We start from the raw sequence: 25654 nt of genomic DNA, 5'->3' as shown, positions 1-25654 counted from the left end.
GTAAGATTAGAAGTTTTAAGATTTCCCAAGATTTAACTCTTGGTGAGGGCTGTTTTGCTGATATAGATGCACAATCTATCTTGATGAGCATACATTATTCACATGCCTTAAATACTTGGGAAAAGGTTTCAGAACCAGGGAAACCAACTGAACTATATACCAAGGTCATACAGGGTTCAAAAGAACCATTTACTGACTCTTTACAAAGACTGATCAAAGCTGTAAGCAAGTCAATATCAGATCAAGAAATTAAACCAGTGCTAATTCAATCTTTGGCTTTTGAAAATGCTAATTTAGAATGCAAAGATATACTTGCATCTTTAAAGATCAGATCAGTACCCATAGAAAAATGACTCCAACATACAATCAATGTTGAGTCTCTTAACTTTGGTGATGAGGCTTGGATAGGAGAGGTGATTTCCAAAGATGTAAAGAGGCATCAAAGTGCCAAATGTTTTAACTGTGGTAAACCAGGCTCTATAAGAAGAAATTGTACACAGGGCACTCTTAGAAGCAATGCTTCGCCCAGAAATGACCCAAAGAAGAGACCTGAACCTTTTGGATTATGCAGAAGATATGGCAAAGGCCAACATTGGACCAATGAATGCAGATCAGTACGAGACATACATGGCAACCCTTTACCATTGGGAACACCTTGGGGAGCCTCTCACAGGTCCCCAAAATGAAGTGGTCCAGTCATTTTCAGTCACTGTGGAGGAAACACAGGAAAAACAGGACAATTAAATAATCTAGTACCTAATGTAAAAAAGCTATACTGCACTGGATGGTAGAGCAGCTTTGATAGAGGGATCAAAAATTTCAAAAAACACCATGAAACTAATTCTTTGGCAGACTTCCATAAATGAACAAAGACCAAAGCTGAAGGCTTAGTGGACACAGGAGCAGATGTGACGATAATTATGCCAAAATCATGGTATCTAAATTGGCCTCTTCAAGAGGTAGATGTTCAATTTCTACGGATTGGAATCCTACCACAGGTAAAACAAAGTATGAGATGGATTGAATGCATAGGGCCAGAAGTACAGAGAGGAAGGGTGAAGACATATTTGGCTAATGTAGCAGTGAATCTATGGGGTAATGATTTGTTACAGCAATGGAATACCAAGATTAATATTCCTCCAATCTCAGAAGTGGACCATAGACAAATTCATGTTTCTGGGAATAATATTATAAAACACTATAAAAAACATCCACCAAACATTCAGGCTATACATAAACAGCGCATGACTGCCATTGAACACTCAGAGGTACTGATGGCCACACCTTTAAAATGGCTAACTGATAAATCTGTCTGGGCTGGGCAATGGCCTGCCTATGACACAAGAGAAACAACTAGCCTTAAAACAGCTGATTCAGGAACAGTTAAGTGCTCAACATATTGAAGAATCTACCAGCCCTTGGAATTCTCTTGTATTTGTTATTAGAAAGAAATCTGGAAAATGGAGAATGCTGACAGATCTGGGAGCCACTAATAAAATAATTCAGCCTATGTAATCCCTACAGAATGGGATGCCATCACCATCTCTTTCTGTTACTGAAAGAATGGCCTATTACAGTTAGTGACTTAAAAGACTTTTTTTTATTTTGTTTTGTTTTTTGTTTTTTGAGAGAGGGTTTCTCTGTGTAGCTTTGTGCCTTTTCCTGGAACTCACGTGGTAGCCCAGGCTGGCCTGGAACTCACAGAGATCCACCTGGTTCTGCCTCCCAAGTGTTGGGATTAAAGGTATGTGCCACTACCGCCTGGCCAAAAGACTTTTTTTAAACCATACCTCTGCAAGAAAAGGATAGAGAAAAATTTGCTTTCACAGTACCTACTTATAATAATTCCCAGCCAATCAAGAGCTATCAATGGAAGGTCCTCCCACAGGTAATGTTAAAAAGCCCCACCCTGTGCCAATATTTTATGCAAAAACCATTGGAAATAATTTATGTGCAATTTCCACAATCTATAATTTACCATTATATGGATGATATCTTATTAGCTGATCTAAAGTTAGATACTTTAGAAAGCATGTTTGAAGAAGTAAAGAAAGACTTGCCTTGCTAGAGATTACAAATTGCTCCTGAAAAAAAATTCAAAGAGGAGATTTAATTAGTTAGGATATAAGATAGATCTAAAAAAAATTAGACTCCAAAAGGTACAACTTACGAGAGATCAATTACAGACTTAATTATTTTCAAGGATGGTTAGGAAGCATTTCCAATTTACAGACTATCATTGGAGTACCTAAAGATGGACTAGTAAATTTGGCCAATACCCTACAAGGGTACAAGGACTTATATAGTCCAAGAGAATTATCAGCTGAAGCTGAGAAGGAATTGGCCCTATTAAAAAAAGAAAATATCTGAGGCATGTGTGGATCATGTGAATCCAGAGCTTAACTGCATTCTAGTCATATTACCTTCCAGACATTCCCCTACAGGGATTTTGATGCAGAGGGAAGATATTATATTGGAATGGATATTCCTACCATGTAAACTGAGTAAGAAGTTAAAGACATGTGGAAAAGGTCTCTGACTTGATTTTAAAAGGAAAATTAAGACTTTGTCAATTGATAGGAATGGATCTGGCAGAAATGTAGTACCTTTAACTAGTGAAAAATATCCTCTTAATGGAAAGATAATAAACTTGCAGTAACTTTTTGGGAAAAATTAACAACTGCTATCCCCAAAGTGAGAGAATAAAATTCATAAAAAGGACCAGTTGGGTCCTTCTTCACATTGTATAGAGAAAACCAATATCTGGAGTCCCAATATTCTATATGGATGCTAATAAAACAAAAAATGCAGGATATAAATCAAGGAATTTAAGTAAAGTGGTTCAAAGCCCTTGCAATTCTGTACAAAAGTAAGAACTGTATGCCGTTCTTATGGTACTAATGTACTTTAAAGAGCCTCTTAGTATATTCACTGACTCTCAATATGCATAAAGAGTTGTTTTACATATTGAAACTGCTGAATTTATTCCTGATAAAACAGAGTTAACTTTGCTATTTATACAATTACTGGAAATAGTCAGAAACAGGTATCATCCTATATTTATCTAACACACATCAGGTCCCATACAGGTCTGCCAGGTTCTTTAGGAAAAGGTAATGATGAAATTGATTGATTATTAATAGGATGTGTGCTGAAGGCCTCAGAATTAAAAAAAAATTCATGTCAATAGCAAAGGTTTAAAAAAGGACTTTTCTATAACTTGGCAACTAGCTAAGGAAATTGTAAAAAAAAATGTCCTACTTGCTCCTTCTATATCTAAACTCCATTACCTGCAGGAAGCAATCCTAAATGTACACACACAAAAAATATAATTTGTCAGATGAATGTGCTTCATTTTGCATGTACCATACAATAGATACATTTTCAGGATTTCAATGGGCAACTTCCTTGAGTTCTGAAAAGGCTGATTCTGTAATTTCACACCTATTAATAGTCATGGCCATAATGGGTATGCCTGTACAAATTAATACTGACAATGCTCCAGCATATGTCTACAGTAAAATGAAATAGTTTTTTTCTTATTATAATATAAAGCATGTTACAGGTATACCACAAAATCCGACAGAACAAATAGTTGTAGAAAGATCTAATTGCACTTTAAAAGAAATGCTTTATAAAGAGAAAGGGGGAGCAAACCCCCCAAAGATAGATTGCATAATGCCTTTTCATTCAGAAAATGAGTTTTCTGAATGCTGATGAGAAAGGAACAACAGCTTCAGAGAGACATTGAATAACTGAAAAATCTAGTGAGTCAAATCAGCCTGTGTACTTCAAAGATGTGTTGATCTCAGAATGGAAACCAGGATATGTGCTACATTGTGGAAGGGGTTTCATTTTTCTTTCTACAGAAAAAGAAAAGCTACAGATACCATTAAAATTAATAAAAATGTGATTCAAACAGGAGAAACCTCTTAATAAGGAGAAATGATAGCTCATCCAATGTGACAATTCTACAAGTTGTAAGAAAAACTCACCAAACAAGGGTCAGGGCAGGGTTCTGGCTTTTGTCTTTATGGGATAACAGAAAAACCCATCTTCAAGAAGTCAAAATTCCTTGGACATCTAGATGTCTAAAGCAGAAGGGAAGGCTATCAAGAAAGAATTTACAAGAATAATCAGACATATTGGTACCAATATACTCTACAGGGTAACATCTCGCTGCCTAAACATCAATATATCTTTGCTTCTAGAAATGTTGTAGTCCTGACTCAATAATAATCAAAGCTGGCTTTGGAATTGGAGTGTGGCTCTCTTATGCTCTAAACCCATGCATGTTAAAAGAAAAAATTAAATTCTATCTCATATCAGCAGAGCCTCCTGGTGTGGGACAGAAGAAAACAAAAAATCTAGGGATTATTGCTGTCAAAATTCTATTTCTCCCCATACTTATTCTTGACTGTTTTGAACCTTTCTTTAGATATAGTGATATCCTAAAATTTAAACTTTCCATTTTAGTATTAATAATATTTAAGTTTTCCACAGTGAACAATAAATTCTCCTAATAGTTATCTATGAAACCTCCAGAAGAAATAAGGGGCCCCACAACAATGATTCTACCTGGTTCATAATGATGCCATTGAGCTGAAAGACACCACTCAAAGATTGGCTCAGGACTACAAACTGTTAAGGACATTTCCAAAGTGGCTAAGATAATCCATCATCTTACACCTCTAGCCAAAACTTCAAGTAAGCTTTGCCCATTACTCTGAGACTCACTACAAACATTACAGCTAGTCCTTATGAGGCTTATCCATTGTTTTAGTTTTTGTACAAGATCCTACAGAGATATTATTGCCTTCTAGACAGTAGGATGCAATTTTAAGAAAATGATGCCACCTCCCCAGAAGGTTTTGTTTTCTCAGGGTTATGGATAATTGTTATCTGTTAGGGGTTGTTTATAAGTTGTAATAGAGTTGGGGATGGAACAATAAATTTTAGACTTGGGATTCTCTTTTGGAAAGGAAAAAGGGGGAATAGATAGGAGAGGATATATAAGGTAGATTATTGTATATACTTGAAAACTAAATAACTATCAGCTTTAGATAATTTGCATTGGTATGGATTCTTGTATATTGATACAAATGTAAAACTATTGTTCTATTCCTGTTTAAGATAATTTCCATATTGAATCAAATACAAAACTGTATTTGTCATATTGTACATATGTTCCTAGTCCTGTTTGAAATATTTTGTATATTGATACAAATGTAAAATTATATTTGTCAAACTGTATGTCTGTTCTACCTCTGTTCAGGATATTTTGTATATTAATACATATTAAGGATATTATTGTCATATTGCACTATACATTTCTACCTCTGATTAAGATATTTTGTATATTGTCACAAATTCAAGGTCATTGTCTTTATACTGTACATCTGTTTACAGGTTGTTTACTCTTATAATGTGAAGTCTTAGTCTTTAAGTTATTTAGGGTGATAAGATTTACAGGTTAATATTCACCCATGTTTGTCATATTTATAGTTATGTTAGTTGGGTTTTCTAGATATACAGAAATATATGTTGGATAGATAGGTAATCTTCAAACACTTCATATACCTAGAGAATATGGCATTTAAATGCTTTAATAACTTAGAATTCTTTTGATGTGAGACACAATTGCTCATGGCAGCACTGATCTACTCCCAAGAAGATGTTGGGTATCAAAGGCACTCCATATTAAGTTTGTCTTCTCCCTGGCAAAAAATGGCCTGTTGGACAAAGAACTACCCTTGCCTCAGCTGCTGACAGCAAGCACACTGTCCTTTCAGGACAATCAGGACATAAGGAAAAGCAACTGATGAACCTTGCCAAGACAGGGTAAGATGGTGGGTTGGGAATTTAGCTCAGTAGTAGAGTGCTTGAGTGGTAGAGGACTGGGTTCAGTCCTCAGCTCCGAAAAAAAATAAAAGACAGAGTAAGATGGTCTTTCAACTATCTTGCTTCTGAAAATGATCTATCAGATATTATAGGCCTGTAGCCAAAAGTGGATGCCCCAGTATTGCAGAGAAACTTTAGGTGACTGTTCAGGCAGCCAGCTGTCTCTGTTATTTCTTGCATTTTTTTCAGAAGTTGCTTGCTTGCACTTCCTGCTTACTCGGGTAATATTATTTTCCTTCTCAGGTTTTTGATGGGGTTGAAGACTTGAGAGTTACAGTTACAATCCTCTTGTATATTAACTAAGAGGATATTAGGTACTAGGTTCAGATTCTTCAGGATAGGGCAGCTTTTTTGAATAATCTCTGCAATTTCCCATTACTTATGATCTGAACACTTAGTGTGTTTTTTACTTGATGTTGTTCTTGTTGGTTATAGTTCCAACTTCAGCTGTTTAGTCGGTTCTTTATTTTTTGAGTGCATTCTCCCAACTTATATCTTAATACGTTCCCTGACACCCTTTAAGCAGACTCCCATGGATCACTCGCATTACACACTACCCCAAACAAGAGTGGAAAAATACATATTGTATAACAAAAATAACTTTAATTTTTTATCAATATGCCAAAATCCATACCAATATAAAATAATTGAGGCTAATAATTGTCTTTTTATCCTGTATTCCTAGACTCCTCCTAAATGATGACAAATGTCCATAACTCATCAAATAAGCAAAAACCATCCACCCTACCTCTTGGAAATTTGGGCATTGTGTTTTCTAGACTGCTTCCTGCTGTTTGAGGACAAAGGCATCTTTAGGTAGTCTGAGAAAATTGAGATAATTGTCAAGTCCTGGGAAAACTAGCTATAACTTTTTTTGTCCAGTCTCTGTGCAATGGGAAAGCACAATGATTATCTGCAGTCCTGGCTAGACTAGTCTGTGAGTCTGGACCATCTCAGTTAGTATTCTTGAAGCTGTTATGGATGTAGAACTTTGAGGAAACTGCAACAGGGGCACTCTGAAAGGCTGGATCACCTGGGCCATCCATTTTCATTGGTGTCTAGTCCCCTGGCTCTGAAAACATACAACCTTTCAAAAGTATCATACACATCTGCATTAACACAAGTATTGACTGTGCAATGTGCACAAGCCTGCCAAAGATGATTTATTGTTTTATGTTTGATCAGGTAAAATATGTCACCTGTCTTGCAGTTTTTCGAGGTTTATTTCTTTATATCTGTAGCCAGGATTTTCAGCGTGTCTTTCCTGATCAAACCTGATCTCTACAACCTTGAATGGATCCATAGTCTTTTGTTTCCATAACCTCTTTCCCAAAGCAAAACATTTTCTGACTTCCATTTTAAACTTAACGCATTCCTAAGTATCTAAGATGGTTTATTTCATCAGTCCCTGCTACAGCCCCATGTCTCTGCGCAGCTGTTGTTTGCTCATTGCATTCAAAAATTTAAAGTCAATACAACACCACACAAGATACAGATTCCCTGTGTATTTCCCATCTGTATGTGGCTTATTCTTTTTTTATTATTTATAAACTATTTACTTTTTCTGTGAGTGTCTATACCATTTTTTCTTTCTTAAGCCTATGCACATTTTTTAAACACACTGGAACCTGTTTAGAATTTTTTTTCCAAACTGAACCGGTTTTTACTGCATATCTCTATCATTTTCTGTCTCCACGAGCAAAAGTTTAAACTGCTAAGCTACTGCTGGGTCATCCAATCATGATTTTGGTAGCTGGTTTGCCTGCTACTTGGGTCTAAAAGAACTAAGCCTTAAGTTCACAGACTAGTTGGGAGGTGTGTGACTGGGAACTACATTCAACCTCCCCCACCTCTGTGATGCTAGTGCCTGTGCTGTGGCTGGCATTTTTATTTAGCTTTTTGTTTCTATTTAGCATACCAGTAGAGCAAAGCCTCTTAAGGAGCCATATCCTTTTTTTTTTCTTCTTAGCTTTCTTAGGCCCTATGTCAAAATTCAGGCCTCAGCTTGGAATGCCAAATGTACATGGATTTTTTATTTAAGGCCACCAGCCAGTTCCCAAGTCATGACATGGAGACTTATTATTAGCTTTGAATGCTAGGCCTAGCTAAGGCTCATTTCTGGCTAGCTCTTTTAACTTAACCTGTTTCTTGTATGTACCTTTTGCCTCAGACTTCTTACTTCTCTTTCCTTCTGTATATTTTACTTTCACTGCTTCTTGTGCCTGTCTGGCAGTTACCTGGCTTCTGAATCCAGGCATCTTCCTTGCTCTTTCCTGCTCCTCCTCTTGTTCCTCTCCAAAGCCTGTATTTCTCCTATTTATTCTCTCTGCCTGCCAGAACTGCCTACCTTTTCTCCTGCCTACCTACTGGCCATTCAGCTTTTTATTAGATCAATCAGGTGCCTTAGGCAGGCAAGGTAAAACAAATACAACACATTCTTTTCATAATTTAACATATATTCTTATATCATTAAACAAATGCAGCATAAACAAATGTAACACACCTTTAAACAGTTAAAGTAATATTCTACAGCACAAATAAATGTTATATATCTTTGCTCAGTTAAATTAATATTCCACAACAATAAATGGTTACAGAATGGAAATAACAGTTTTGGGGTGAAATGAGATGTCTTTTCATTCTTCATCAGTTTACAAATTTACCATGTCACTGGAAGTTGTGTGAATTAAGATAATGATCTAAAGGTCATCAAGCAGAGGGGCCTCAATTCACAAAACACCTAAAATTGGCACCCCAAATTGGTCTAGCTGCTTGCAGTCTCCATATTGTTAAGGGCCAGTCTAGAAATCTTTAGTTTCCACTGTATCCTGTCTCAGGTTCATCAGCCCTGATATACAGCAGCAATTGATACAAGTGGTCATTTGATAACAAGAGCCAAAATTTGTTCTAGATTGTTCTAACCATGAGTTCATCTTCATCTATCCTCTTACACTGAAATTCATGAAATATTTATATAAATGTATAGGTTTGTTTACTGTAACACACTGCCCCAATTAAGGTCTAAAATTTTTTAGTATTTGTATTCTAAGATAGTACTTGGGAGTTGGAGTAAATACTTCCCTATCCTTTTTAAGTACTTCAAGATGATCTTCCAGCAGACTCTTGGGGATTTCTATGCTGTAAATGAGTATGCAGATGCTGTCTTATTCATAGGTTATGTCTTTAAAATTTATAGTTTCTTGTTATTTGTACAGAATGACTCAGAAATGAAATTAAGATAAATAAACTGTTTATTAAAACATTTTATTGAGCTTTATTATTTCATGATGAATTTCCTGAAATGCTACAATATTAGAATTGTGTAAAGGATTTAACAAAAAGAACTTAAATTCACTGCATTTCTTGAAGTGTACAATTATTATATACAACAGTACACAAGGACATCAAAATGGTGTGTAGTATTTGTCTATGAGTGGCATTGTTCTAAGGGTCATTGGAGTTTGGTTGAATCATGGGGTAGTAGCATGAGTTCAAAGTCAAGCAGGGGCACAGCCCAATTTGGATGATGTCTCTCACTGACATAGTTTTGTAGCTGTATTTTCATTTTTCCCCTGTAGAAAACTCCATGCATTCAAGGAAGAGAGTAACCTGGTAGTCTGAATATTAGGAAGCTGGTTTGTAGTTTGAATGACAATGTTCCCTGTAGGTTCATGTATTTGAAATCTAAGTCTCAAGCTGGTCAAAATATTTTGGGCAGATTAGTTGTTGGAGAATCATTGGAGAAAGTATGTCACTGGGGCAGAATCTCTGAGAAAAAAGGCCTTGAGCTAGCTTACTTTGGACTTTCTACTTAATGATTGTTGTGATATATTATGTACCCCAATAAAACTTATCTGGGGATCAGAGGACAGAGTCAGTCACTAGATTAGACATAGAGGCCAGACAGTGATGGCCCACACTCTTAATCCTATGACTCAGGAGACAGAGATTGTCTGGATCTCTGTGAGTCCAAGGACACACTGGGAACAGAACCAGGTATAGTGGCACACACCTTTAATCCCAACACTTGAGATTTCAGGCCTTTGCTTGGGAGGCACACACACCATTAATCCCAGGAAGTAAGATGGCAGAGCAGAAATAGGTAGAAAATGTGTGAGAAAACAACTCACTGTCTTGAGACTGAGGATTTCCTAGAGGTAAGAGCTTGTGGCTGGCTTGTTCTGTTTCTCTGATGTTTCAGCTTTCATCTCAATATCTGGCTCCAGGTCTTTTCTTTTTCTTTTTTTTTTCAGAGCTGAGGACCAAACCCAGGGCCTTGCGCTTGCTAGGCAAGCATTCTACCACTGAGCTAAATCACCAAACCCCAGGGTTTTTTCTATTAATAAGACCATTTAAGATTCATATTACAAATTGTGCTTCAGAATGTGATCTCTCAGCTTTCTGAATATTCCACCAACATGGCTGCTTGCCATCATGCTTCCCTGCCATGATGGGATCTTAGCCCTTTGGAACCATTAGCCAATGTAAGCTCTTTCTTTTTAGGTTTCCTTGGTCATGGTGCTTTATGAAAGCAACAGAGATGAAACAATTACAGTAATACATTTTATTATTGAATTTTAGACTCCCTCTTGGAGAGAGAATTCATGTCAGGTTTTGAAACCAGGTCAGAAACATGTAGTATGGTAGGTCATAGGCATTATAGGGGAGGAGGGCAAACACTATTGTAGTTTTCCCAAAATAACCTGATGAAAAACTTCCTTGAAAATACTTGCTTACATTCAAAGTAAAGTGGAATGCTCAGGATTCATCAATTAATCTTCTTATAGCAGTGTGTAGACACAAGTAAAGAAAAATGGACTAAACTGAGATATTAAATGATACCATATTCCCCTGTGGTAAGTAGAACATCTATATCATCCTGCACCCAAAAGATCAAGGAATTGTGATTGCTAGATCAATCCAAAGCTTTCCTTGAGGCACTGATAATGGAGAAAACAAACAGTTCCTCCTCTAAAACAAAGAATATTTTTGACAGGGACTTCTGGAGTTGGGGATTCTGACCTGGAAAACCCAACTTTTTGCACCATAGGGTGATGGGAATATCTGCCCTCAGGTTGCTGTGTGCTTTTCTCTGATGCTGCTGAGATATCCTGTGCCCCCTTGGGCAACACTGATTCAGTGGATTTCCATTTATTTCATCTCAATGTATGATAGGCTTGTCCTGACTGTCTCAATTTTAAATTTTGGAAAAACTATATAGGATCCTGTACTTCTTAATAACCTTGCTTAACACAGCTTTTGCAAAATATTTTGATCCCAATATTTTTCTATCTTCTTTATTCTGATCCTTTGGACCTTCCTGCTCAGGAGCCTGTCACTGAAGAATGACCTGATGTAGCTAGTTTCTTGCCTGGCCCACAGTCAGGACAAATCTCTCTCACCTGCCAGTCCCACAGCTGCTTAGACCCAACCAAGTAAACACAGAGACTTATATTGCTTACAAACTGTATGGCCGTACCAGGCTTCTTGCTAACTGTTCCTACTGCTTAAATTAATCCATTTCTATAAATTTATACCTTGCCATGTGGCTCGTGGCTTACTGGCATCTTCACATGCTGTTTGTCATCGTGGCGGCTGGCAGTGTCTCTGACTCAGCCTTCCACTTCCCAGCTTTATTCTCCTTGTCCCGCCTATACTTCCTCCTGCCTGACTACTGGACAATCAGTGTTTTATTTATTGACCAATCAGCAACACACTTGACATACAGACCATCCCACAGCAACCTAATGGTTCAGGTCAAAGGAATACCCAAGAAAACATAGTGGAAGGAATGGAAGAGCAAAGAGTAGGGGCAAGTATGCACAGAAACACTTCTGGACCTGACTATGCCACTCTGGTCATCTGTCCAATCCTTTAGGAGACCAGGACTGTCAACATTTCATCATGGCTGAAAGAAGGACCCCTGTGGTAAGGAGCTTCCTCAAATGTCTACTCGAAGTTCATAGTAGACAGTGGAGGGGTGTCACTTTTTCACAGGGGGAGCTATTCACGAGTTACTAAAGATCTAGTAAGTAACCTCCAACCCCAGCTCAGACAGGTAAATCTAGTTAAATTTAGTGAGTCCAACTCAAAGAAATGTCATGAAAGGAGAAGACCTGAAACTTTCTGCAACTGCCTTCTGCATTATCTCTACAAAAACTCTTCATTGAGTCAGGATCAGGTCCAGCATCACAGGGTCACACCTCTGCTCTCTTTATAACAGGTTTTCTGATGCTCCAAAGAGTTAACATCCCACACACTTATTCAGCTTTTCAAGAACAGATGGAGAATTCTTTCACTTTTTTTTTGTGATGAAACACTATGAACAAAAGGCAAGTTGGGGAGAAAAGGGTTTCTTTGGATTACACTTTCACAAACCTGTTCAACTTTGAAGAAAGTCAGGACAGGGACTCAAACAGGGCAGAATCCTGCTAGTAGGAGCTGATGCAGAGGCCATGGAGGGGTGCTGCTTACTGGCTTGCTTCCCCTGGTTGGCTTAGCCTGCTTTCTTATAGAAACCAGGACCACCAGAGCAGGGATGGAACCATCTACAATAGGCTGGGCCCTCTTCCATCAATCACTAATTAAGAAAGTACCTTACAGCTGGATCTTATAGAAGCATTTTCTCAATTGAGGTTCCCTTCTTTCAAATGTTACTACTTTTGTTCTATAACTACCCATGATTTCCTTTTTGCAAGAAACAATGAAATGAGGGATGCTGACCAACTAGGTCTGCCACTCAGGTTCCTGTTCCTGCTGGACAGTGATCAGCACTAATTACAGTTTGCACATATTTTGTCTTTCCCACTGATTCATCCTCAAACCTATCTCCTCTCTGGAATCTTCATGCTAGACACCATTAGTCATGAAGAAAATTTTCAACTCATGTGCACCAAGATTCCATCTCTGTCTAGTCATTGTCCACACTAATGGTACTAAAAAATAACAAATCCTGCAGAAAACACAACAGAAGGAATCCAGACACACAGTATTAGTGGAAATTCAACTAACTGCATTTACCATCCAAGTTAGTATGTAGCTTCTTCAAAAACAAACAACTATATCTTACATATGCTTTTGCAAGATATGAGTAACTGTAGCACATTCTTGCAATAGTGAAAAAATTACTCACTGATCAACATGCATATAAACAGCAACAGAAAAATACATATACAGCATGTTTATACTGACTCATGGCTAGCATGTTCTCATTAAAAAAATGGAAACAGAATCAGTGGTTTTCCTTTCCCAAAGATATTACAATTTGTTGCAAGAGAAATGGGCAAGTTCTGCAAAATGAACAAAGTGATACTAAAAAGATAACAAAATTTGTGAAAGCTTTAAGAGTTCAAAAACTTTCAGAAGATTAAATGAAGATTCAAAATATATTAAAATCATTGCAATAAAATGCATTGCATTATGGTGTGAAGACAGACAACAAGAGATATCAGTGTGAAGACAATATAGACAAAGGTTAATACTATGCAGAAATAGTGAAAATTTCTTAAGTCCTGGTATTATATTAGGACATGGGAAAAATGACAACAAAAGAAATAAAATCTAAATGAACCACAGAAAGAATCAAAGTTAGGAGATTAGGGAAAAAAGTTAGACACAGGAATATTTCTAATTTTACAGTATCCTAGAATGAAAATAATAAAATTCATATAATTGCATGAACACAAGATACATGCACAGTAAAATACATTATATTTTCTCCTAGTATTAATTCTAGCAAAAAAGTAATATATATAATAAGATAATCTTGACAATATTTACAGTAGACTATTCCAGATTCATTTCTAGATAAGCACAGTGTGGCAAAACCAATCTCATTTCTTATTTGCACATTTTTTGTTTTTATAAAGTGTATTAGATCTTCTATTGTAGCTTACATGTATCAATGTTTGGCAGCATGTATGTAGTACGTAGTCTGCTTGGGGCTGGAGTCAGAAGGCATCAATTCTACTGTAATTGAAGTTATGAATGTTGTCAGCCATTATGCGGTGGTGGGAACTGGATCCATGTTCTCTTCAAGAACAGCAAGTGCTATTATCTGCTGAGCCAACTCCTGTCCCCATTCCACTTCCAATGTTACTTGAAATTCTCACCACTCCTACCTCACACTCTCCAAAATGCATGGTACATTTGCTAATGTATGCTTTCTCTCCACATTCTTTATTCTGCTTCACAGGTAAGCAAGTCTGGCTTATCAGTGAGCTCAGGGTAGGAGAAAGAGATTCTTCAGAAAGACTTGGATTTCTAACACAGTACTGTGCTCTGTAAATAAAGAGAAAATTAAATAAGAGGATTTTCTGCAAAAAAAATCCATCAACTGTCATGCAATGTCAGAGTACTAAAACTTCTTAGGGAGCATTTTCACTTAGCATAACTTGATTTCTACTACTCCTAATTCAGAGCTCAATCAAAAATCAGGCACCAGCACCGAACTGAATGATAGAGATGACAATATTTTTACACTACTGAGTTTAACTTATCATGGAACAAAAGTAAAAGAAGCCTGACATCTGTCAAAAAGAACATGAAGAACAAAGTATCATGCAATGTTCTTTTCTTCTTTGAAGTTCTACCTATTCTCTGTAAGATGTGAGACTCATTCACACAGAGGTCACAAACATGCAAAGGTTTCATTGGAAACCAAAGGAGGAATAGAAACTGCAACAGAGTTATTTGCACTCACAGAAACTAGCCTGCTGTAATTCTTCATCCAATCTCTATACAAAGCCCGCTGAGCAGGGTCTAGGCATTGCCTTTCCTCCTGAAAGAAGTGCACAGGCATAAAATTGCAATTTTATGAGATGATGTAATTAAGAGTGTTTGACCCAGCTGTGTTGGTACAGTGCCATAATGCCAGCATGAAGGAGGCAGAGATAAGTAGATCCCGTTTAAGTCCAGACTTGGTCTATATAGTGAATTCTCAAACAAATTCTAAGGCAACAGACTAAAATATTTATTCAACAAAATGAAGTCAAAACTGAACACCAAGGCAACTTAGCCATTCATCCAGAGGAAGAGTGTTTCTGTTAGACCAAGGGACAAAAGACAATTCAAGTCAATTCTTCTAATACAGTTGTATGATTAGAATAATTTAAAACATGCTTTCCAATTTGGTCCAAATCTATAGTGCATTTTATAACTGTAAATACAGTGTGTCCTGATATTCTCTTACAGTATATATACTGTGCTTTTCCACTCTATTGTATAATATTAAGAACTTACCATATGAAGACACATTTCTGAATGCTGTATTTACATCCTAGTTTGCATACATCTCAGATGGAAAATTAATGCGGAGTAAAAATTTGCTTTGTAAATGCTAATGACTTCTACCACTATTGTGGAACTTGGTAAATTATACTTTCTGACTTAGTCAAATCTGCTCTGGTTCTTCATGGTTCTAATTTCAATCAGCTCTCAGGGTATACTTAATCTCCACTGAAAGGGTTCATTTACTTGAATAGGCAAGTGGTATGGGAGTCAAGGTAGAAAGCATTGGAGGTGAAATTCTGAGATCTTTGTAATGGACACAATAGCATGAGAACCAGTTTTGCATATAAGAGATAATGCAAATCCTCTTCCAGATTATTCTGGAAATAGAACTGGCAACCATAAGATAAATAAAAAGAATCTTGATAGGCCATATTTCATAAGATCTAGTTTACGGACAAAGGGAGAGTTATGCACAACAGAATTTTGAGAGTCTGTGTCCCCCTGCTCAGCAGCAGAAACATTGATCACACCTCTGGTCCAGTCCCATATGCCTGTTTCCCAGCCATGTAGCTTCACTGGGTTTCTGTTCATCTCATGGCACAGCTGAATCATGAGTTCCCCAGGCTGTCCCAAACAGTGTCCTGGAGCTGAAGGGAGTTTTCAGTGCCTGCAAGATCCTGTCTCAGTACTGCTTTGTTCTTAAAAATTTAGGCCCTGGATATCCCTCTAGCAATGCCCATCAGGCTCCTGTGATTTGGCTCTTACCATGCTCTTCCACAAATGCTGCTGAATGTTCCAGTCCCACAGAAACTCTGCTCATTTGCCATCACATCATCTCTCATATATAGTGATTGTTCCTGCCCCCCTGATTTGCATATACCCCTCTCTGTCCATGCACTCTCCCACACAGCTCCAGCTGATAGGCTAACCTGTTTTTTACAGCTTGACTGCATGCTTGCTGCCACCACAGACAAGAATTATGTTTATAAATGGTTACAGAATGAAGAAAACAATACTGTGAGGGGTACAGGGTGAGATTTCTGTTCACAGTGCACAAGTTTACAAACTTACCATGACACCTGAAATCTGTGCTGAATTAGGATAATGATCTAAAGGTCATGAAGCAGAGAAGCCTTGGTCCATTGAACACTCAACTTTGGAATCCCCAGAATGTATCATCTGGTTGCAGTCTCCAGATTGTTAAGGGCCAGTCCAGAAACTGAACTCTACACTGTCTGCTGTCTCAGGTCCAACATTCCTGATGCAGCACCAACTAACAGAAACATCTGTTTTTATTTGAAGATAATACCCTGAATTTAGTAATGATTATACTAACCATGAGCTCATGTTTCAACAAACTTCAACACTGAGAACATCAAAATGTTCTCAACTGGTAGTTTCTCATGAGTTGAATATGACTTTCTTTTTGTATTAAAATCTGTGGAAAAATTATGTAGTGATATGGATTTGATCACTGTAACACAGTTTGTCTAAAGTACATTTCTGAGTTTTCCTGTTTTTTTTTTTTTGGTTTTTCGAGACAGGGTTTCTCTGTGTAGCTTTGTGCCTTTCCTGGGACTCACTTGGTAGCCCAGGCTGGCCTCGAACTCACAGAGATCCGCCTGGCTCTGCCTCCCAAGTGCTGGGATTAAAGGCGTGCGCCACCACCGCCCGGCGAGTTTTCCTGTTTTTAAGATCAATATTCTGATATAATGCTTTGTAGTTGGACTAAATATTTTTTTCATCTTTTCTCCGTATTTCAAATTGAATACTAGCACACTCTTGGGGATTTCTTTTTTTTTTTTTTTTTAATCCGGAGCTGAGGACCAAACCCAGGGCCTTGTGCTTACTAGGCAAGTGCTCTACCACTGAGCTAAATCCCCAACCCCTAGATTTCTAAACTGTACATAAGCAAAGGTACATTGTGTCTTGTTCATAGATTATATCTTTAAAGTTTCGCCAGGCAGTGGTGGCGCACACCTTTAATCCCAGCACTAGGGAGGCAGAGGTAGGCGGATCTTTGTGAGTTTGAGGCCAACCTGGTCTACAGAGTGAGATCCAGGAAAGGCGCAAAGCTACACAGAGAAACTCTTGAGAAACCAAAAAAAAAAAAAAGTTTCAGGATATTTGTATGGGTGTACTCACACATGATATTAAGCTGAAGATAAGCCCTTAGCAAAGCCCTTTATAGTTTTTCATGATGAATATTCTGAGATGTCTATAATATTAACATTGTATAAAGTTTTAACAAATAGAGTTGAAATACAATTCATTTCTTGGGACTGTGGAGTGTTAAGGTACAGCAGTACCCAAGGACACCACAACAGACTGTAGTATTTATCCACAGGAAGCATTGTTCTGAAGGTCATTGGAGTTTGGTTGAGTTGTAGGGTACTAGCATGAGTCCAGAGTCACTCAGGGACACAACTAGTTTGGATGTCTGTCACTGCAATTGGAAGCTGTATTTTCATTTGTCCTTTTGCAGATCTCTCTTTCACCCTTCCTTGAAGGCAAGCAAGAGAGCATCCTTCTGAGGTCGAATCCTCTACATTCTGTATGTGTGGAGCTCTTTGAACTTAAGCAAGTACTACTATGATAGTAAGCCTGGAGCACTGAGCACAATCTTACCTATGTTTTGTGACTCAAATGCCTTCTCCTTAATACAGTGTTTCCAACTTTTCTTTTCTTTTTTTTTTTTTTTTTTTTTTTTGGTTTTTCGAGACAGGGTTTCTCTGTGTAGCTTTGCGCCTTTCCTGGAACTCACTTGGTAGCCCAGGCTGGCCTCGAACTCACAGAGATCCGCCTGGCTCTGCCTCCCGAGTGCTAGGATTAAAGGCGTGCGCCACCACCGCCCGGCTCCAACTTTTCTAATAATGGAAACTTTCAATGCAGTTACAAGTACTCTTATGTGAGTATCTGCATGTGGGCTGACCCACCTGGAGTTGGATACAGGAGCAGTGTCTCACTTGCTAAGACCACCGGAAATATGTGTTCCTGTGTCTTAGGCAACTCCCATGAAGTATGAGACCCACAAGTTGCTAACTGTGGCTCTAATATCAATTTTCTGTTTACAAGTTTGGAGGAACACTTTCTGGGTTCAGTGTGGGGTCCCAAATTACTCAGGGTCAGAGAATCTGAGCTTCATTACCCAGCAGTGCTGCATAATGGGATGATTTGGCCACAGGCATGTTTACCAGGTGTTTTGAAGGATCTATGCTTGTCTGTATGTTGTGCTTTGATCTTGATGGGGGAGGTCTTTTGCCATGCCCCTTGGTATTGTACAAAAAGCCCTTTGGAATAAACCTTGGGGTGACTGGGTATCGACTGAGGGCCCGGTGTCTCTGTCTTTCTGACTGTTTCTATCTATCATTTCCTCATTCCTCTCTCCTTCCCCCAAGAACTCTTCAACAGGTCATAGCTGGACTCCAGCAGACTCCCACATATGGCACCCAGACGTGGAACTTGAGTAGAGAGGATAAAGCGAAGGAACACCGCAAGTTAAGTTGGCATGCTCAGAATTAATTGAGGCAGTGAAGTTCTTTTCTTCAGGAGTAAAATTGTAAATATAAAGCACAGTTCAGGTTAAGCTGAGGCAAGTATCTTTCTTTGTATCTGTCTCTGTTTCTCTCTCTCTATCTACTAAGTTAGGTCTAAAAGTTGTATATAATTAAGTCATAAAAGTTTTGGTGAGGTTTGAGAAATATAAGCTTTAGGTACAGAGATATGGTGAAGACTTAGGCTTAATAGGTTTAACTTACAGTAGGTTTTCCCTAGAGTGGGACCTGGGACGCAGAAAGCAGAGTCTGGGACTGAGCAGCCACTGTGGACTTGGCGGTCTGAGGGTGAGCATTAGCTTCAGAAGACCCTATCACAAGCAGCAGCATCAGGAGCAACGGCTGACCAAGCATCAGTGGTTGATACCCGTGGGGCGTCATTCTCACAGGCAACAGACTGAAAAGAGCCAGCGCAAGCAGCAGGGATCTGTGTGCTTTCTGCTGAGAAGCCTCGGTAAGTAGAGCCAGACTGACATGGGTAGAGGCTATGCTCCCCAACCTTGTTGAGAGGAGCAGAGATGCCTCAAGAGAGGCAAATGGCTAACATCAGCAGCAGCGGGAGTGCAGCAGAGACATAGGACCCCAGGGACCAGAGTAGGTCTGTTGTCAGCGGCCAGAGCCCAGTGAGGGATACCCCTAGGGAGTGTGGGCAGAGAGCCAAATAGGCAGCTGGAGGGTGAGTGCACAGGGTGCCTTAGCCACTGCATGAGACAAAGCCTCCAGAGAAAGATGTCCTTGGGGTATGCACCTGATGGGCAAGGGAACAGAAGCCTGAGTGTGCCCAGCTGGCCATATGTTCTGGAGACACTAAGGTAGGCCTGACTACCACAAGTAGAAGTTAGCAGTGGAAGCCCTGCAGAGCAGCATCCCGAGGGTGAGACCACAGCAGAGGTAGTGCTGTGGACCCAGGGGAAACTGCTGGCTGACAGAATGCCTGGGTGAAACACTCTGAAACTCAAGCCAGGCTGGGCTCCCAGCGAAAGGGTGAAGCAGAGCCATGGGCTGCCCTGGGGCTGGCATTTGGCCATGCAAGCAAGGCATCATACAGAGGATGCAAGGCCACTGGCAGAGCCAGTAATGCAGCAGTCACAACTGAATTTCCTTCCTTTGAGCCCTAGCAGCACAAGGTGATTGAAAGACTTTAGGCCCCATGACACAGTGGACTTGTGGCCTGGAGAAGTGACCAGGACTGTTAGAAAAGGCAAATGGGAATGGAGCCAGCAGCCAAAGCCGTGCAGCTTCTGTTTACTGGCTGTGAAAAAATGCATCATGCTGGCTAATGGATGTCTTTTTCAAGAGGTCTGCAGCAGTTAAGTTACTGTGACAACCACCTTCGCCCTGGAGCAAATTTCCTAGGGTAAGGCTACCAGTCAAAAGTGTCTCTGTAGCTGAGAACAAAAGTTTCAGAGACTCTTCTTTGACCTAGGGTTGTTGCCTGCAAGGGAAGTGCAACAAATTTTGGTATGAGACTCTTCATATTTGGAGCTTTTGCTTCAGATTCATTATGACTTGGACAGCTACACAAAGACTTCAGGACAGGTGATGAGCCAGGCCCTGATCTTGAGCCTTCAGGGGAACATTAAGACTAGTATTAGTGAAAGCTCAAGATCAAGGTCTGGCTTGTCAGCTGTCCTGAAGTCTGTAAAGCTGTCCAAGTAATAATGAATTAAGGCCAGCCTGGTCTACAAAGTGAGTTCGAGGACAGCCAGGACTGTTACACAGAACTCTGTCTTGGAAACCTAAAAAAACAAAACAAAACAAAACAAAACAAAAAAACACTAGTATCAGAACTGACTTTTTGAATTTTTCAGAATTAAGAAATGGGAGGGACAGGAATGCTTCAATTGCAATGGGACAGTTTTGATCCCACCTATGCACTCGCACGTGCGCACACACACAAAACACAAACACACACACACACAGAAGTATCAACTGTGATGACTCATGAATTGTTTTGTGCATGCATATATGCTTTGTTAACTGTGGTGACTCATGAACTGTTTGTGCAGAAGTCATTTTTTTTTCTACCCAGGCTCAAGATGAAGCTTCAAAAAATATAAAGTAAAGGAGAGTTGTTATATTCCTCAGTATAACTAAAAAATTTTTTTCTTGTCCCTTGAGTGGATTAATATTAGCCTGTGTTAATGTAACCTATGTTTTGTTAGCAATAAGTGTAAATAGTTCTATTTAAGAGTTTGTTTTTGGATGTAACTTTGTGAGAATTGTAATTATGTATACTAATATTCATGTTAGAAATATGATGTTAACCTGTTAATGTTAATGGTGATGCTAAGGAGTCCTTAGATTTGATGTGGTTGCATCAAGAGTTTACTTATTTCCTTGATGCGGCTGCATCAAGAATTTATTAATTTAAAAAAAAGGGCTTGGTGCAGCTAAGACTGCTGTAGTCATCTTAGATCCATTTAAAAAGGCCATTCCATCTTCATCATCTTCTACTCCTTTACTGGGAGGTATAGCAGCCATAAGGAGCAGGTGTATTGCTATGATTATTCCAGCTACTTTCAAGCTCTTAGTGGAAAGCTGAATCAGAGCTTTCCACTTAAGATCTTTACATTAAGAAGGGGGAATTTGTGGGGGCCCAAATTACTCAGGGTCAGAGAATCTGAGCTTGCTTTATCCAGCAGGGCTGCATAATGGGATGATTTGGCCATGGGAGTGTTTACCAGGAGTTTTGAAGGGTCTACACTTGGCTGTATGTTGTGCTTTGATCTTGATAGGGAAGGTCTTTTGCCTTGACCCTTGGCATTGTATAAAAAGCCCTTTGGAACAAACCTTGAGGTGACCGGGTATTGACCCAAGGCTCTCTCAAAGCTATCCTGTGACTTTTTTGCTTTGTTTTGTTTTTTGGTTTTTTCGAGACAGGACTTCTCTGTGTAACTTTGCGTCTTTCCAGAATCTCGCTATGCACACCAGGCTGCCCTTAAACTCACAGAGACCCACCTGCCTCTGCCTCCCGAGTGCTGGGATTAAAGGCGTGCGCCAACACAGCCTGGTGTCCTGTGACTTTCTTATCATTTTTTTCTGTCTATCATTTCCTTATTCCTCTTTCTTCCCCTGCAAAGAACCCTTCAACAGGTCAGAGGTGGACTCCAACAAACTCCCAGTCCAACAGATATGGTCTATGAGACACTATTTCTGGGGAGACGCAACATGCATATGAATCTACTCACAACTAAGAATGGAAAACAAAATCAAGACCAACTTTTTGAATCAATGAGCTTTACTGGAACTGCATATAGCAGTATGGGGAAGGAGTTGCTTATGATAAGGAACACAAGAGACTCAAACACAGTTGCTATCATGAAACTTGAAACCAGCATGTGAAAAAGCTTATGAATAAAGCACAACCAGAGAATACTGCATACCTGTAAGCATTTCTACAGGTTAAAGAGTATCCTATCTTGGTGGCTCAAATCCCATTCTAAGCAGCATGGTTTGTCTGAGTTTCTTCACTTCAGTTAAGCATGCTGAATCCTGTCAGTTTCAGAGATTTCTTGAAGCTCTTTTGAGTGGTGTATTTCCTGCCTTAATCAGCTTCCCCTCAGAATGAATCATTCCAGTCTCCAGGAAATTGTTATACAACAACATACACTGCAGTTTCTCCGTTTTGTTTTCATTACAAAGAATTTGAGGTTGAACACGTTAAAAGTTTTAATGAAAATTTTCATATATTGCCACATTTTCAGAATTTCCCTCAGCATAAACTTGAGTTTTTTCTAAGATCTGAACATTACTTAAAGACTTTCACAAGTTTCTCAAGTTCATATTTTTTAGTGTGGAGCATTGCTAAGGACAGAGCTTGGATAAAGTACATGCCACATTTTATTTCCTATGGAATCTTTTCTCTCATCATCCTCTACTCCTTTACTGGGAGGTATAGCAGCCTTTTCCTCATACATTACATTTCTCAAGTTTCTCTCCTGTGTGTAGTCTCTGATGTGTTCTAAGAAACGAGCCAATAGCAAAGGATTTGTCACATTCTCTACATTTCTACATTTTTCTCCTGTAGGTATTATCTGATGAGTTCTAAGACTGCCTTTCTGGGTAAAGGATTTCTTGCATCTACTCCATTTGTAAGGCTTCTTACCTGTATGGGTTTTCTGATGTTTTCTAAGATCTGAGCCACTTGAAAAGGATTTGTCACATTTATTACATTTGTAAGGTTTTCTTCTGTATGGATTCTCTGATGAATTCTAAGTGTGAATTTCTGGGTAAAGGATTTGTCATAGTCACTGTATTTGTAAGGTTGCTCTCCTGTATGGATTCTCTGATGACTTCTAAGATGGTCTTTCTTGGAATAAGATTTCTCACATTCATTACATTTGTAAGGTTTCTCTCCTGTATGTGTTCTCTGATGACTTCTAAGAGTGTCTTTTTGGGAAAAAGATTTGTCACATTCACTACATTTGTAAGGTTTCTCTCCTGTATGTATTCTCTGATGCTTTGTAAGATTGACTTTTAGGGTAAAGGATTTGTCACATTCACTACATTTGTAAGGTTTTTCTCCTGTATGTATTCTCTGATGAGTTTTAAGATGTCCTTTCAGGGTAAAGGATCTGTCACATTCACTACATTTGTAAGGTTTCTCTCCTGTATGGATTCTCTGATGAGTTTTAAGGTTGTCTTTCTTAGAAAAGGATTTGTCACAGTCACTACATCTGTAAGGTTTCTCTCCAGTATGACTTCTCTGATGAGTTCTAAGATGGTCTTTCTTGGAATAAGATTTCTGACATTCACTACATTGGTACGGTTTCTCTCCTGTATGTATTTTCTGATGTTTTCTAAGATATGAGATAACTGAAAAGGATTTGTCACATTCACTACATTTGTAAGGTTTCTCTCCTGTATGTATTCTCTGATGTGTTCGACAAGATGAGGCAAACATAAAGGATTTGTCACATTCACTACATTTGTAAGGTTTCTCTCCTGTATGTATTCTCTGATGAGATTTAAGATAGCCTTTCAGGGTAAAGGATCTGTTACATTCACTACATTTGTAAGGTTTCTCTCCTGTATGTATTCTCTGATGAGTTCTAAGAAAGTCTCTCTTGGAAAAAGATTGCTCACATTTGGTACATTTGTAAGGTTTCTCTCCTGTATGTATTCTGTAATGTGTTCTAAGAGACGAGGCACTCATAAAGGATTTGTCACATTCACCACATTTGTAAGGTTTCTCTCCTGTATGGATTCTTTGATGTGTTCTGAGACTTGAGGAAACTGAAAAGGTTTTGTCACATTCACTACATTTATAAGGTTTCTCTCCTGTATGGATTCTCTGATGACTTCTAAGATTGCCTTTCACGATAAAGGATTTGTCACACTCACTACATTTGTAAGGTTTCTCTCCTGTATGAATTCTCTGATGATTTCTAAGATGGTCTTTCTTGGAAAAAGATTTCTCACATTTGCTACATGTGTAAGGTTTCTCTCCTGTATGGATTCTCTGATGTGTTCTAAGAGATGAAGCACTCATAAAGAATTTGCCACAATCATTACAATTGTGAGTCTTTGATCCACTGTGGATCCTGTAATGTCTTTCAATGTCAGGTGTATGAGAAAAGCACTGAGCATAATCTGTACATTTGTAGGGTTTTTCTCCACAATGGATTTTGTAATGGACTTTGAGTTGGGACAAATGCAGAAAGGATTTACTACACTTTGTACATTTATAGGGTTTCTCTCCAGTATGAGCAATCTGATGTCCACTGAGGCTTGAGTCCATCTTGAAGCATTTTCCACATTTCCTGCATTGGTGTGGCTTCTTTCCACTATAGATTCGTTTCAGCATGATTTTAGTTTTGGAGTCAAAAGATGTATCATACTCTGTGTTTTTGTGTTGCTTCCCTGTGTGAATTCCTTGATTTTGGCTAGTGATAGAACACAAATTTAAACAGTTTATGGACTCTTTATATTTGCAAGGTTCTTCTCCAGTGTTCTCACTTTTATGTCTGTTTACGTATATTTCAACAGAAGCATCTCTGTGGATACCAAATCTGTACTTGTTGCAATATTCTGCAGTATCACTTGTTTCATAAGATGTGCATTGAGAGGATTCATCAATCATGTTGCCAAGCTCATTACATTTATATGACTTCTCTTGGATAATCACATCCTCATGGGCAATATGCTTTGTGCCTTGATCCAAGCCTTTCTCATATTTACCACATACGCGATGATTCTCTGGAAAATTAGTGCAATTACAGATAATAAGGATTAATGCATGAATAAGCAGTTCAATAACTGATGTTTTCTTAGACATATAAACTAGCAGTTGTCAGAGACAGGGTTCCCAACAGGCATTTTGTATTTCACAATCATTAAATGGATGCTCATAAGAACCTCCAATCTGATCTATATCAAACCACAGGGATGCGTAATGGCCTTCTCATTCTTATCTAAACCCTGTACCTTGCAGCAGGGAGGACAAATAGGCATTCAAGTAGTAAAGAATTTTGAGAAAGAGGCTCTGTGAAGGATCATGTGAAGAATGTTTTCCTATGTTTCTTATGCTTTTGAGACAGTCACACAGTGTACCTAGGAAATCACCATGTAACCCAGGTTGGCATGGAACTCACCATGCCCTCCCTCTTCAACATGCAGAACTTAAAATGATGCTGTGCCAGTACTAAACATAGCAATCACATCTCAAAAATAAATAAAATTATTTTCACACAACAAACAACTCCTTCTCTATTTAAAACCTTCTTTAGTGTTTATAATCAGAAATAGGTGAATAGTTTAAACTAGTAGTGAAATAAAAATATTCTTATTTTTAATACTGCAATATATTTCCTTATTCTGAATATTCAATACTCTTTGAACTTTGAAGTTTTTTTTTTACATAGTAGATAGGAGGGCTGAAGAGATCACAGAGAATATAGCATTGGTTACTCTTCCAGAGAACACAGAAAAATGTAAATGAAGCACCATTAAAAAGTGATATTGGT

At 38.5% G+C, this 25654-nt stretch overlaps 1 protein-coding gene across 2 annotated transcripts in view; it reads right to left on the bottom strand.

The window, feature by feature from the left end:
• Positions 1–6484: 6484 nt before the first annotated feature.
• LOC128125430 (zinc finger protein 420-like) overlaps positions 6485–25654 on the bottom strand; it is an 82012-nt gene continuing 62842 nt past the window's right edge. Inside the window, exons 5-7 of one of the 2 annotated variants that reach the window (XM_052762857.1) lie at positions 22795–24887; positions 14603–14680; positions 6485–14181 (exon numbers count right to left, since the gene is read on the bottom strand). In XM_052762857.1, coding sequence (XP_052618817.1) covers positions 14164–14181; positions 14603–14680; positions 22795–24887 — 2189 coding nt within the window. In that variant the 3' untranslated portion in view covers positions 6485–14163. The remainder of the gene's footprint in view (positions 14182–14602; positions 14681–22794; positions 24888–25654) is intronic. The other variant, XM_052762858.1, reaches the window with a different exon arrangement.

Source organism: Peromyscus californicus, unplaced genomic scaffold, assembly GCF_007827085.1.
Source record: "Peromyscus californicus insignis strain IS unplaced genomic scaffold, ASM782708v3 Scaffold_4__1_contigs__length_199733344, whole genome shotgun sequence".
In the NCBI taxonomy this organism is placed as follows: Eukaryota; Metazoa; Chordata; class Mammalia; order Rodentia; family Cricetidae; genus Peromyscus; species Peromyscus californicus.
The sequence above is the reverse complement of the archived record's forward strand: the minus strand, read 5'-3'. Positions and strand labels throughout refer to the sequence as shown.